Raw genomic sequence first — 12739 nt, forward strand, 5'->3', positions numbered from 1 at the left:
GCAAGCGCCATGCTCTACCAACTGAGCTACACGGGGTCTGCTTGAATGCACGCGTACACAGTTAATGAACTGTACCACCTGGTGCACCAAATATCTTCTCAGAACAGTCATCTGTACAGTAATATATCAGAACAGTCATCTATACAGTAATATATCAGTACAGTCATCTGTACGGTAATATGTCAGTACAGTCATCTATACAGTAATATATCAGTACAGTCATCTGTACGGTACAGTATTCTGTACAGATATCTTTCTGTAAAGCAGGGGTTGGAACCGAAATTATTTTCCAATTGTTTAGTTCTGAACAGAACCATTTTTTTTGTTTGTTTCATTCCACTGTTACGACCAGCAAAATAAAGTTCTGAACCGGTTTGAATCCAAAACAAGTACAGGTGTTTATCGTTCCTTTCGGTTCCTTTTTAAATCTCTGAAATATATATATTTTTTTACATTTAGCTCTAAATTAAATTACTTCACCAATCAGTGTGGATAGAGCAGCCTGCTGTGGAGCGGGTAAGCAATTTAATCTGTATAGGAAAGTCGTTAAGAGCAAATTGTATTTGGCCGTAACAGCATGGTTTAATCATAATGAAAGACAAACACACACTATGCTGCCAGTCACAGTGTAGGGCGCAAGATGCAACTGAATGGAGGAAGCTTGCCTTGAAGCACTGGGCATCTTGTTATGGCCCACAGAATTATACCTACAGAGGAGTGGCTTCTATGGAGGAACTTTGAATATCTTTGAACTTCCGAGTTGGTTTAAAGTTGGACCAGAGCAAACATTAGCTAGCTAGCTTGTGTGTGCAGAGCACACACGTCTTACCTTTTTGTAGTTAATAAATCCAATGTGAAACGTGGTAACTATAGCATCCTTAACTAGCATTGAAAAAGTCAACCCATTCTTCTCTAATTAAACGTCTCTCCCTCATTTCTGTATTACACTGTACCGTCGTTAGTAGGCTACAGTTACCTATGCTTCAGAGGGGAGGGGCAGATAGCCTACACACACACATCTACTAGCAAAGATTTCAAGTTGGCAGGCAGACGTTGGAATACGTTTCTGAGTAACAGAGTGAGGGCTTTGCATAGGCACTTTGTTGGCACTTTGTTTGTTGTGTGGGACTGGGAAAAAAATGCCCAGAACTTAAAATAACGTTATTAACTGGTTCCCATGCTTTTAAAATAACGGTTCTGTTCCAGAACAGTATAGATCACTTTTGTTTTCGGTTAGGGTTCTTTTCTTCAAATTAGATTGTTATTTTTGGGTTTTTGGTCAACCAGTTCCAACCCTTGTTGCAAAGTGCTTTATTTACAGATTTAAAATATTCTCATTCTGTGTAAGCATTTTCTCATGTTTGACAGAAATCATTGACACATTGGTTGGTTAGGTTTTTTTGTTTATTTATTTGAAATTGTGGAAGATATATAAAATAATGCAATATGTTCATCAATATATTTACAATTCCATTCCTTCATATACAGTACTCATCAAATACAATATACATAATATTACAGTACAAATCTGGTATCACATTTCAAACAATAAATAGTGCAATATCGTACTTTGGTACTCTTATTTGTGCCAGCCAGCCACAGATTTCACAATCATACTCAATACATCTCTCTCAGCCACCTGTCATACAAAGAGCAGGCCAACATCAAACATGCATCCAATTCTATGTGGTGCTATTGAACCGGAGCGTGGAGGGATGGGTGTCGTCTGGCATACAGGCTGGCCCAGCTCCAATACATCCTGGCTGAGAGGCAGGACAGAGGGTGGGCCAGGGAGAGAGGGTGGGTTGGGGGGCAGCACCAGCACGGCACCGCCCTGGGCCTGTGGAGGGGGTAATAGGTTGCGTGCAGGGCAAACGGGAGCTGTCCTGTCACCCTGCGGATCCTGCGGCGAGCCCGGCGGCGATGGTAGTCCCCATTGGAGAAGTCTTGGAAGTTAACGGGGTGGATGGCCCAGAAATGGCCTTTACCATTGTCACTCCGACCAGCCTTCACAAAGCATTCGTTCAGGGACAGGTTGTGTCTGACGCTGTTCCTCCAGTTCTTATCCTGTAGGACAACAATAATGTTTACATATGAGACATGAAGTATAAAGGTGAGTAATGAATTAAGTGTTGTATGTGGCCCTGGAACAGAAAGTATCCAACATCATCCTTGTACTCAATTATTAGAAACCGATAATGGTTTTCCCTCATGGCTGAATCCAGCGTATACATTGTACAGAGAATATTAGCAATTTTCCCTTGCTTTTATTTCATTGGTGCCAGGTCATGTAAAAGGGCCATGGTGACGTTTGGTCAAGGTTGATTGAGTTGACTGACAGACGAAACCACCAAGTTCACCTTGATAAATTCCCCTAATCCCATGAGGTAAACCTGTTGTTACACCTGTTAAAGACCTAGTTTTAGTTCTTAGCCAGTTGCGGCTATCAACAAGATTACCTACAGCCTTTAGGTTACTCAGTTAGACCTTCCATGCAACAACAGGATCAGCTGAGCCAGGTTCATGCATGCAGCAATTATACTCATTGCTGTGGCAGACCACCCCTTTTCAACAGTTCACAATAGGAATAAAGTGAAAAGAGAAAACGGCAGATATACTTTCTTCAAGCTCTTTATTTTCAAATGCTGTCTTTTGACTACAGTGGAGGATGTACGTAATGTCCCAGAATAGTACTTTAGGTTTTGGAAACTTTCCACACACTAGTCATTTCTTGATCAAAGAGCTTTGCAAAGGTTTTTCTCATGAGTACTGTTATCCAGTTAAATTGATTGTAATTACAGTAATTGGCTATACAGGGAGTTAGCAATGTCAATTCCAATGTTTGAAGTGAATTGAAATTGCATTTCAAGAATCTAAAAAATCTGCTTTCAAAATAAATGGCACTCTTTTCAATTCTTGAATTGGAATTGGAATTCATCTCCTGAGTTTAAATTAAACTGATCACAACCATAGTTCAGACAAATATTAAACTTGGAATGAACCCTGAATTGAATCACTTGGACATACCTTGCTCTTGAAGTAGGGGTAGTTATCCATAATCCAATGATAGATGTCACACAGCAACAGCTTCTTCTCCTCTGAAGCAAGTATGGCCATAGAGATAAGGGCAATGTAGGACTGGGTGGGCTTGTCCCGTGGGCTGTCTGTAGTGGTCGCCTCTTGATCTTCTTCCACTTTGACCTCCTCCTTCTCTTCATCCTCCTCCTCTGACCCCTCTTCTCCTTCTGGCCCCTTCTCAGGGCTCCCAAGTTCAATACTTTCCCTCTCTGAGAGGGTGTCAGGACTCTGCTCCTCCACTGGGCTATGAGGGGTCTGCTCTGCTTGGGGACTCTTTGGCTCCTCTTTCATGCTCTTACTGTCCTTGTTGTACAGCAGGTAGTCTATAGTGAAGCGTATTCCCAAGCGCTCCCGGCCAGTGTTGCAGCTGCTTATGTCCTCCATGGCCCTTCTTGGACTTTTAAGGTAGTTGCTAACACTTTCAATGTAGATGACCTATTTCCACCACAATAGGAGATCCTCAGATTCTTCAAAGGTGTTTTTGTTTCTCAGTTTCACAATGCTGGTCTAGGACACTGCTGTGCATCAAGCAGGATGCCTCTCTTCAATGTCCTTTGGGCTAAGTAAATTAATGACTGAAGTCTCTTTGGTCACAAGATCAAGTTAGGACAATTAAATGGGATAGTCCCAAATTACCCTGATTGTTTGGTGACTCAACTCAATGTGATGCCAAAGCCTGTATAGGTTAAGGACAATCAAATGTATTATACCAAATTGATCTGATAGAAGAAAAAAGAAAGGAAAAAAAATATATTTTTGCAGTGTTATTTCCTTCCTCAAATGTATCTTGTGAATACTAGATCAGAATGGATCAGAGTTGTGATGGTACCACTATTTAAATGTCCGTAAATGTATCCCTCACAGTGAGGGGCAATAGAGACAGGAGAAGCACAGGTAGGGGGTCTAATCAAGGCGGATTAATTTTATTAAACCACAGCAAATCTTTGTAATTCCGGGAGATTAAACACTGATTTAGTAGGACATGGTGTTCAGAGGATGCTTCAGCAGCACCAAAAGGCATTTAAACAGCGTTATCCCTACTTAAATAGGTTTCGGACAGAGGATGCTCCGTATAGTGTGCATTATCAGAGTTACTGTAAGCCATTCTGTTATAAAACAGTAATTCATTTATCATAAATGATGTGCTACAATCAAGCTGCTTTTTTCCTGTTTGAAGTTGCAGTGAGACACCATGACAATAGCTAAGAGACTATAGACCTAATAATATACCTAATAACTGAGTAGAACCACCTTATTTGAGTTGATTTAGCTCAATTCAATAATTTGGGTTGCATATGCAGATGTTGAGTGCAGAATCAAGAACAGAACTATCTCAGCTTAATCATTCTACGATTAGTATACTATTTCTCACATTGGCTTTGTCACAGTTAGGCCTGTGAAGTTCCAAACTGAATATGAAATGTTTAATTGTACTATTTACTAAATATGCAATGGGCTTATGTTATGTAAATTATTGGGACTTTAAAAGTCCCACTTTAAATAATGTATAACTTATTTCTTATTATTATTTGGAACGCAATTTGTCGCACACCGTTTGAGCTAGAAATGCCATTCAAACTTTAAATAGTGCAGACTGGTCTGGAATAGGTTGCTTGTATACAACTTTTTGATAGCATTTGTTCTTTTGAAACTATTACACTTTTGGTCCTTCTTTAAAAAACTCATCCACTTTAATGGGATTTCTTCAACATTCTAAAGCTCCCATTGTTAAAAACTCCCAGACTTCCAACATTCTATTCACAGTAAACGTGACTTTTGACACAAATCAGCTACTTTGACCACTTTCCCAACAAGTTAGACAAAACTTGTCCAACATCTTAGGGGGCTTTCACACCGAATTGGTTTGGAGCTTTATCCTAACTCTGGTGTGTCTACCCCCTTAGTTCGGTTCATTTCGACTTGTGTGAACACCATCAGCACTTGAGAGCGCAATAAACAATGTGGTTTGCTCAAAAAGGGTGTCTTCTTCCAATTAAATTTGCTGCAGCTGAAAATGTAGTATTATTCAGCCTGGTCTCATAGACTAGACACAACATAGCAAATGTACATTCTGCACACTCAAATTAGTATGATATGTAATGTTTGGTATGGTTACATAAGACAGAAGGTTACTTAAGGCAAAAACTAAAGTAGGGTGGTTGGTCAGGGTGGATGGATAGGCGTATAACGCAAACATCTAGCAACCCAAAGGTTGCGTGTTCATCATGGATAAAATGTTTAGCTAATTAGCAACTTTTCAACTACTTACTACTTTTTTGCTACTTTTCAACTACTTAGCATGTTAGCCAACCCTTCCCCTTCCCCTAAATCTAACCCTAACCTTAACCCTAACCCTAACCTTAATTCTAACCTTAACCTTAACCTTGACCCCTAACCCTAGCATAGCTAACGTTAGCCACCTAGCAAACATTAGCGTTAGCTATCTGGCCACCTAGCTAATGTTAGCAACAACAATTTGGAATTCGTAACATATCATACGTTTTGCAAATTCGTAAAATATTGTACGAATACAATTCATAACATATTGTACGAATTGCAATTCGTAAAATATAATACGAATTGTAACTCGTAACATATCATACAAAATGGATGATAGACATATCTTCTAATTTGGATGTCCTGGAATTATTTTTACTATGTTACGTCTACCCCTGAGTCCAGGTTGTATTATTGGTTGTTTGACTGCTAGCGTTTGATGAAATGCAGCATGCAGCATCATAACTTGATATCTCTGTGAGTATGGGGGGGGTTCTAAGCTGACATATGGAATTGTTTTAATATGGTCATTCAATGGTTCATTTAGCTATTTGATTTGGAATTTTATGACCCCTTTAGGTACAAAACAAATATAAAAAAATGATTTGATAAAATATTGAATTTGTCCTTTACTACTATAACACAGAGAAACGCATTGAATAACACATTCATCAATGACAAAAAAAAGACAGTCAAACAATAAATCATGAGAAACAAGGTTTTGAAGTGTTCTGTATCTAGAAGATATAAGTAAGCTCAGGAAATATACACAAGTTTTTGAGCCGTTTCCGCTCTACTTCCTGAACTCCTCCCGTCGATGCAATCCACTTCCGTTCTTCCGGGCTGGGTTTGTTTTGCTAGCTAGCTCCGTTGTGCCGACAAAGCACTGATATCGCAGTGACAAAGAGGATATAAAAATTACAATTACAACATGAAGAAAAGTGGTTCGGGAACGACGTGTGCGGTAGTTGGTTGCAAAAACTCGAGAAAGCACCTGAACGATTGGTTAGATAGAGAGTGCTACGACCACAAACCAGCTACGAAGAGGCAATGTCCATGCGCTCCATTGTTTACATTTTTTCGCAAGCCTGATACCGACTCGGAATCAAGGACCTGGCTGAAGGCATTGAATCTAAAGAAACCACCCCTCAACGTTTTTGTTTGTTCCTATCACTTTGTTGACCAAAAACTTACCAAGGATAATCCTTTCCCAGAGTTGTGGTTGGGATACAATCGCCCTCCCCAGCCAAAGAGGCGTCAACTCACCCAGCGGACCACTGCCTCCCCCCAGATAAAGAAACGCAGACTTGAATCTGAGGGTAAGTTCAGCAACTTTAGCTATGAAGCTGACAATACTGTTAATTATGAAGAAGTTGTCATACATTAACATTGCTACCGGTATTTTGCTAAGGCAGTTGATTGTTTTGGAGATGGGACAAACAATGCCCACGATAGCTACATCATTAATTGTGTGTGTGTGTGTGCCTGCCTGCCTGCGTGTGCATTAGTCTACATCATAAATACAATGCAAGGTGGCAGGCTGTTGTGATGATGATTGTGCGTGTGAGTGCAATGTTGTAGTACACATTTTTCCATTGTGATGTTTGTAGTGAGAGGACTCTATGCCTGCATTAATTTTGCTCCATCCATGTTTTCTCTTCCCCTTTTTAGATGCTCCAGAAACCTGTCAGCCTGTCTGTGAGGCCGAGTTTACACTACCGGTAAAAAGTTTTAGAACACCTACTCATTCAAGGGTTTTTCTTAATTTTTTACTATTTTCTACATTGTAGAATAATAGTGAAGATATCAAAACTATGAAATAACACATATGGAATCATGTAGTAACCAAAACAGTGTTAAACAAATCAAGGTCGGGGGATTGTGGAGGTCAGGTCATCTGATGCAACACTCCAACACGCTCCTTCTTGGTAAAATAGCCCTTATACAGCCTGGAGGTGTGTTGGGTCATTGTCCTGTTGAAAAACAAATGATAGTCCCACTAAGCTCAAACCAGATGGGATGGCGTATCGCTGCAGAATGCTGTGGCAGCCATGCTGATTAAGTGTGCCTTGAATTCTAAATAAATCACAGACAGTGTCACCAGCAAAGCACCCCCACACCATAACACTTCCTCCTCCGTGCTTTACGGTGGGAAATACACATGCGGAGATCATCCGTTCACCCACACCGCGTCTCACAAAGACACGGCGGTTTGAACCAAAAATCGCAAATTTGGACTCCAGACCAAAAGGACAAATTTCCACTGGTCTAGTGTCCATTGTTCGTGTTTCTTGGCCCAAGCAAGTCTCTTCTTCTAATTGGTGTCCTTTAGTAGTGGTTTCTTTGCAGCAATTCGACCATGAAGGCCTGATTCACACAGTCTCCACTGAACAGTTGATGTTGAGATGTGTCTGTTACTTGAACTCTGTGAAGCATTTATTTGGGCTGCAATTTCTGAGGCTGGTAACTCTAATGAACTTATCCTCTGCAGCAGAGGTAACTCTGGGTCTTCCATTCCTGTGGCGGTCCTCATGAGAGCCAGTTTCCACGGTACAAACTTCAGACGAGTCCCCTGACACTTGTGGCACTAGTAGAGCAAAACGGAGACCACCATCGTGTTCGTGAGAGATCAAACCGTTCGGACGTTTTCGTGAGAAGACAGTTTCGGGACATCTCATGGTCTGACCAATACCGCTCTGCCACCTTTCACCGCAGATGCGGAATCGCGACATAGACGCATCCGATGCAAAACAACAGATATCTCTAGCTTAAACTGACAGATTCTGATGGGGATTTTTTTATTATACAGTATATTACTTAGATTGACGCACTGGTTCGTCAATCGAATCTAGGGGATTAACCGCTATTGCTAAATATATGGTTAATATACAGTGCATTGGGAAAGTATTCAGACCCATTGACCTTTTCCACTTTGTTACGTTACAGCCTTATTCTAAAATTGATTAAATTATTTTTCCCCTCATCAATCTACACACAATACCCCATAATGACAAAGCAAAAACAGGTTTTTAGAAAAGTATTCAGACCCTTCACTCAGTACTTTGTTGAAGCACCTTTGGCAGCGATTACAGCCTTTAAGTCTTCTTGGGTATGATGCTACAAGCTTGGCACACCTGTATTTGGGGAGTTTCTCCCATTCTTCTCTGCAGATCCTTTCAAGCTCTGTCAGGTTGGTTGGGGAGCATCGCTGCACAGCTATTTTCAGGTCTCTCCAGAGATGTTAGATCGGGTTCAAGTCCGGGCTCTGGCTGGGCCACTCAAGGACATTCAGAGACTTGTCCCGAAGCCACTCCTGCGTTGTCTTGGCTGTGTGCTTAGGGTCGTTGTCCTGTAAGAAGGTTAACCTTTGCCCCAGTCTGAGGTCCTGAGCGCTCTGGAGCAGGTTTTCATCAAGGATCTCTCTGTACTTTGCTCTATTCATCTTTCCCTCGATCCTGACTAGTCTCGCAGTCCCTGCCGCTGAAAAACATCCCCACAGCATGATGCTGCCACCACCATGCTTCACCGTAGGGATGGTGCCAGGTTTCCTCCAGACGTGACGCCTGGCATTCAGGCCAAAGAGTTCAATCTTGGTTTCATCAGACAAGAGAATCTTGTTTCTCATGGTCTGAAAGTCCTTTAGGTGCATTTTGGAAAACTCCAAGCGGGCTGTCATGTGCCTTTTACTGAGGAGTGGCTTCCATCTGGCCACTCTACCATAAGGTCTGATTGGTGGAGTGCTGCAGAAATGATTGTCCTTCTGGAAGGTTCTCCCATCTCCACAGAGGAACTCTGGAGCTCTGAGTGACCATCGTGTTCTTGGTCACCTCCCTGACCAAGGCCCTTCTCCCCCGATTGCTCAGTTTGGCCAGCTCTAGGAAGAGTCTTGGTGGTTCCAAACTTCTTCCATTTAAGAATGATGGAGGCCACTGTGTTCTTGGGGATCTTCAATGCCGCAGACATTTTTTGGTACCCTTCCCCAGATCTGTGCCTCGACACAATCCTGTCTCGGAGCTCTACGGACAATTCTTTCGACCTCATGGCTTGGTTTTTGCTCTGACATGCACTGTCAAATGTGCGACCTAATATAGACAGGTGTGTGCCTTACCAAATCATGTCCAATCAATTGAATTTACCACAGGTGGACTCCAATCAAGTTGTAGAAACATCTCAAGGATGAGCAATGGAAACAGGATGCACCTGAGCTAAATTTCGAGTCTCATAGCAAAGGGTCTGAATACTTATGTAAATAAGGTATTTCAGTTAATTTTTTTTATACATTTGCAAGAATGTATGGGGTATTGTGTGTAGCTTGATGAGGAAAAACGTGAAAAAAGTCAAGGGGTCTGAATACTTTCCGAATGCACTGTACACTGTACAAAACATTTGGAACACTTGCTCGTTCAATGATATAGACTGACTAGGTGAATCCAGGTGAAAGCTATGATACCTTACTTCAATCAGTATATATGAAGGGGAGGAGACAGGTTAAAGAAGGATTTTTAAGCTTTGAGACAATTGAGACATGGATTGTGTATGTGTGCCATTCAGAGGGTGAATGGGCAAGACAAAATATTTAAGTGCAATTGAATGGGGTATGGTTGTATGTGCCAGGCTCAACAGTTTCTCGTGTGTATTAAGAATGGTTCACCACCCAAAGGACATCCAGCCAACTTGACACAAGTGGGCCAGCATCCCTGTGGAACGCTTTCGACACCTTGTAGGAGGTGCCCTGACAAATTGAGGCTGTTCTGAGGGCAAAAGCGTGTGTAACTAAATATTAGGAGTTCCTAATGTTTTGTACACTCAGTGTAAATTTAGTTGGTTTTTCTATGCATTGGCAGGACAGAATGACAGCGTCTCGTAAACTCAAGGGCAGGGGGTTGTGTCTCTTTGTTAACAACAGCTGGTTCGCAATCTTTAATATTAAGGAAGTCTCAAGGTTCTGCTCGCATTAGTTATAATACCTCATGGTAAGCTGTAGACCAGTGTTTCCCAATCCTGGTCCTTGAGTACCCCCAACAGTACACATTTTTATTGTAACCCGGGACAAGCACACCTGATTCAACTTGTCAACCAATCATCAAGCCCTCAATGAGTTGAATGAGTGTGTTTGTCAAGGGCTACAACAAAATGTGTACTGTTGGGGGTACTCGAGGACCAGGGTTGGAAAACACTGCTTTAAACCATACTATTTTCCAAGAGAGTTTTGATCTATATTTTTCGTAGCTCTCTTTTTACCGCCACAAACCGATGCTGGGACTAAGACCACACTCAACAAACTACACTGCTCAAAAAAATAAAGGGAACACTTAAACAACACAATGTAACTCCAAGTCAATCACACTTCTGTGAAATCAAACTGTCCACTTAGGAAGCAACACTGATTGACAATACATTTCACATGCTGTTGTGCAAATGGAATAGACAACAGGTGGAAATTATAGGCAATTAGCAAGACACCCCCAATAAAGAAGTGGTTCTGCAGGTGGTGACCACAGACCACTTCTCAGTTCCTATGCTTCCTGGCTGATGTTTTGGTCACTTTTGAATGCTGGCGGTGCTTTCACTCTAGTGGTAGCATGAGACGGAGTCTACAACCCACACAAGTGGCTCAGGTAGTGCAGCTAATCCAGGATGGCACATCAATGCGAGCTGTGGCAAGAAGGTTTGCTGTGTCTGTCAGCGTAGTGTCCAGAGCATGGAGGCGCTACCAGGAGACAGGCCAGTACATCAGGAGACGTGGAGGAGGCCGTAGGAGGGCAACAACCCAGCAGCAGGACCGCTACCTCCGCCTTTGTGCAAGGAGGAGCAGGAGGAGCACTGCCAGAGCCCTGCAAAATGACCTCCAGCAGGCCACAAATGTGCATGTGTCTGCTGAAACGGTCAGAAACAGACTCCATGAGGGTGGTATGAGGGCCCGACGTCCACAGGTGGGGGTTGTGCTTACAGCCCAACACCGTGCAGGACATTTGGCATTTGCCAGAGAACACCAAGATTGGCAAATTCGCCACTGGCGCCCTGTGCTCTTCACAGATGAAAGCAGGTTCACACTGAGCACATGTGACAGGCGTGACAGAGTCTGGAGACGCCGTGGAGAACGTTCTGCTGCCTGCAACATCCTCCAGCATGACCGGTTTGGCGGTGGGTCAGTCATGGTGTGGGGTGGCATTTCTTTGGGGGGCCGCACAGCCCTCCATGTGCTCGCCAGAGGTAGCCTGACTGCCATTAGGTACCGAGATGAGATCCTCAGACCCCTTGTGAGACCATATGCTGGTGCGGTTGGCTCTGGGTTCCTCCTAATGCAAGACAATGCTAGACCTCATGTGGCTGGAGTGTGTCAGCAGTTCCTGCAAGAGGAAGGCATTGATGCTATGGACTGGCCCACCCGTTCCCCAGACCTGAATCCAATTGAGCACATCTGGGACATCATGTCTCGCTCCATCCACCAACGCCACGTTGCACCACAGACTGTCCAGGAGTTGGCGGATGCTTTAGTCCAGGTCTGGGAGGAGATCCCTCAGGAGACCATCCGCCACCTCATCAGGAGCATGCCCAGGCATTGTAGGGAGGTCATACAGGCACGTGGAGGCCACACACACTACTGAGCCTCATTTTGACTTGTTTTAAGGACATTACATCAAAGTTGGATCAGCCTGTAGTGTGGTTTTCCACTTTAATTTTGAGGGTGACTCCAAATCCAGACCTCCATAGGTTGATAAATTTGATTTCCATTGATAATTTTTGTGTGATTTTGTTGTCAGCACATTCAACTATGTAAAGAAAAAAGTATTTAATAAGATTATTTCATTCATTCAGATCTAGGATGTGTTGTTTAAGTGTTCCCTTTATTTTTTTGAGCAGTGTATATAGCGCCATAAGCCAACAAGAAAATGCTCATCCAGAGTCAGCGCTTCTTGTGGCCAGTGATTTTAATGCAGGAAAACTAATCCTTTTTACCTAATTTCTACCTGCATGTCACCTGTGCAACTAGAGGGAAAAAACTATATCACCTTTACTCCACACACATAGACGCATACAAAGCTCTCCATTTGGCAATTATGACCATAACTCTATTCTCCTGATTCCTGCTTACAAGCAAAAACTCAAACATGAAGTACCAGTGACACGCTCAATTCGGAAGTGGTCCGATGACGCGACAGGATTGTTTTGCTAACACAGACTGGAATATTTTCCGGGATTCAACCAATGGCATTGAGGAGTTTACCACACCAGTCACCGGCTTCATTGATAAGTGTACTGACGACGTCGTCCCCACAGTGACCGTACATACATGTCCCAACAAGAAGCCATGGGCCAGAGCTGCCTCTTTCAAGGAGCGGGACACCAACCCAGAAATTCCGCTACACCCTCCAACAAACCA

At 42.7% G+C, this 12739-nt stretch overlaps 1 protein-coding gene across 1 annotated transcript; it reads right to left on the reverse strand.

The window, feature by feature from the left end:
* Positions 1 to 1403: 1403 nt before the first annotated feature.
* LOC121532715 (forkhead box protein D4-like) lies at positions 1404 to 3864 on the reverse strand. The gene is made up of 2 exons (XM_041838499.2): positions 3028 to 3864; positions 1404 to 2067 (listed from the first exon to the last, which is right to left on the reverse strand). The coding sequence occupies exons 1-2, from the start codon at positions 3460 to 3462 to the stop codon at positions 1693 to 1695; spliced, it is 810 nt and encodes a 269-aa protein (XP_041694433.1). The 5' UTR covers positions 3463 to 3864; the 3' UTR covers positions 1404 to 1692.
* Between the last annotated feature and the right edge of the window lie 8875 nt (positions 3865 to 12739).

The sequence above is a fragment of the Coregonus clupeaformis genome, chromosome 20 (assembly GCF_020615455.1).
Source record: "Coregonus clupeaformis isolate EN_2021a chromosome 20, ASM2061545v1, whole genome shotgun sequence".
NCBI lineage: Eukaryota > Metazoa > Chordata > Actinopteri > Salmoniformes > Salmonidae > Coregonus > Coregonus clupeaformis.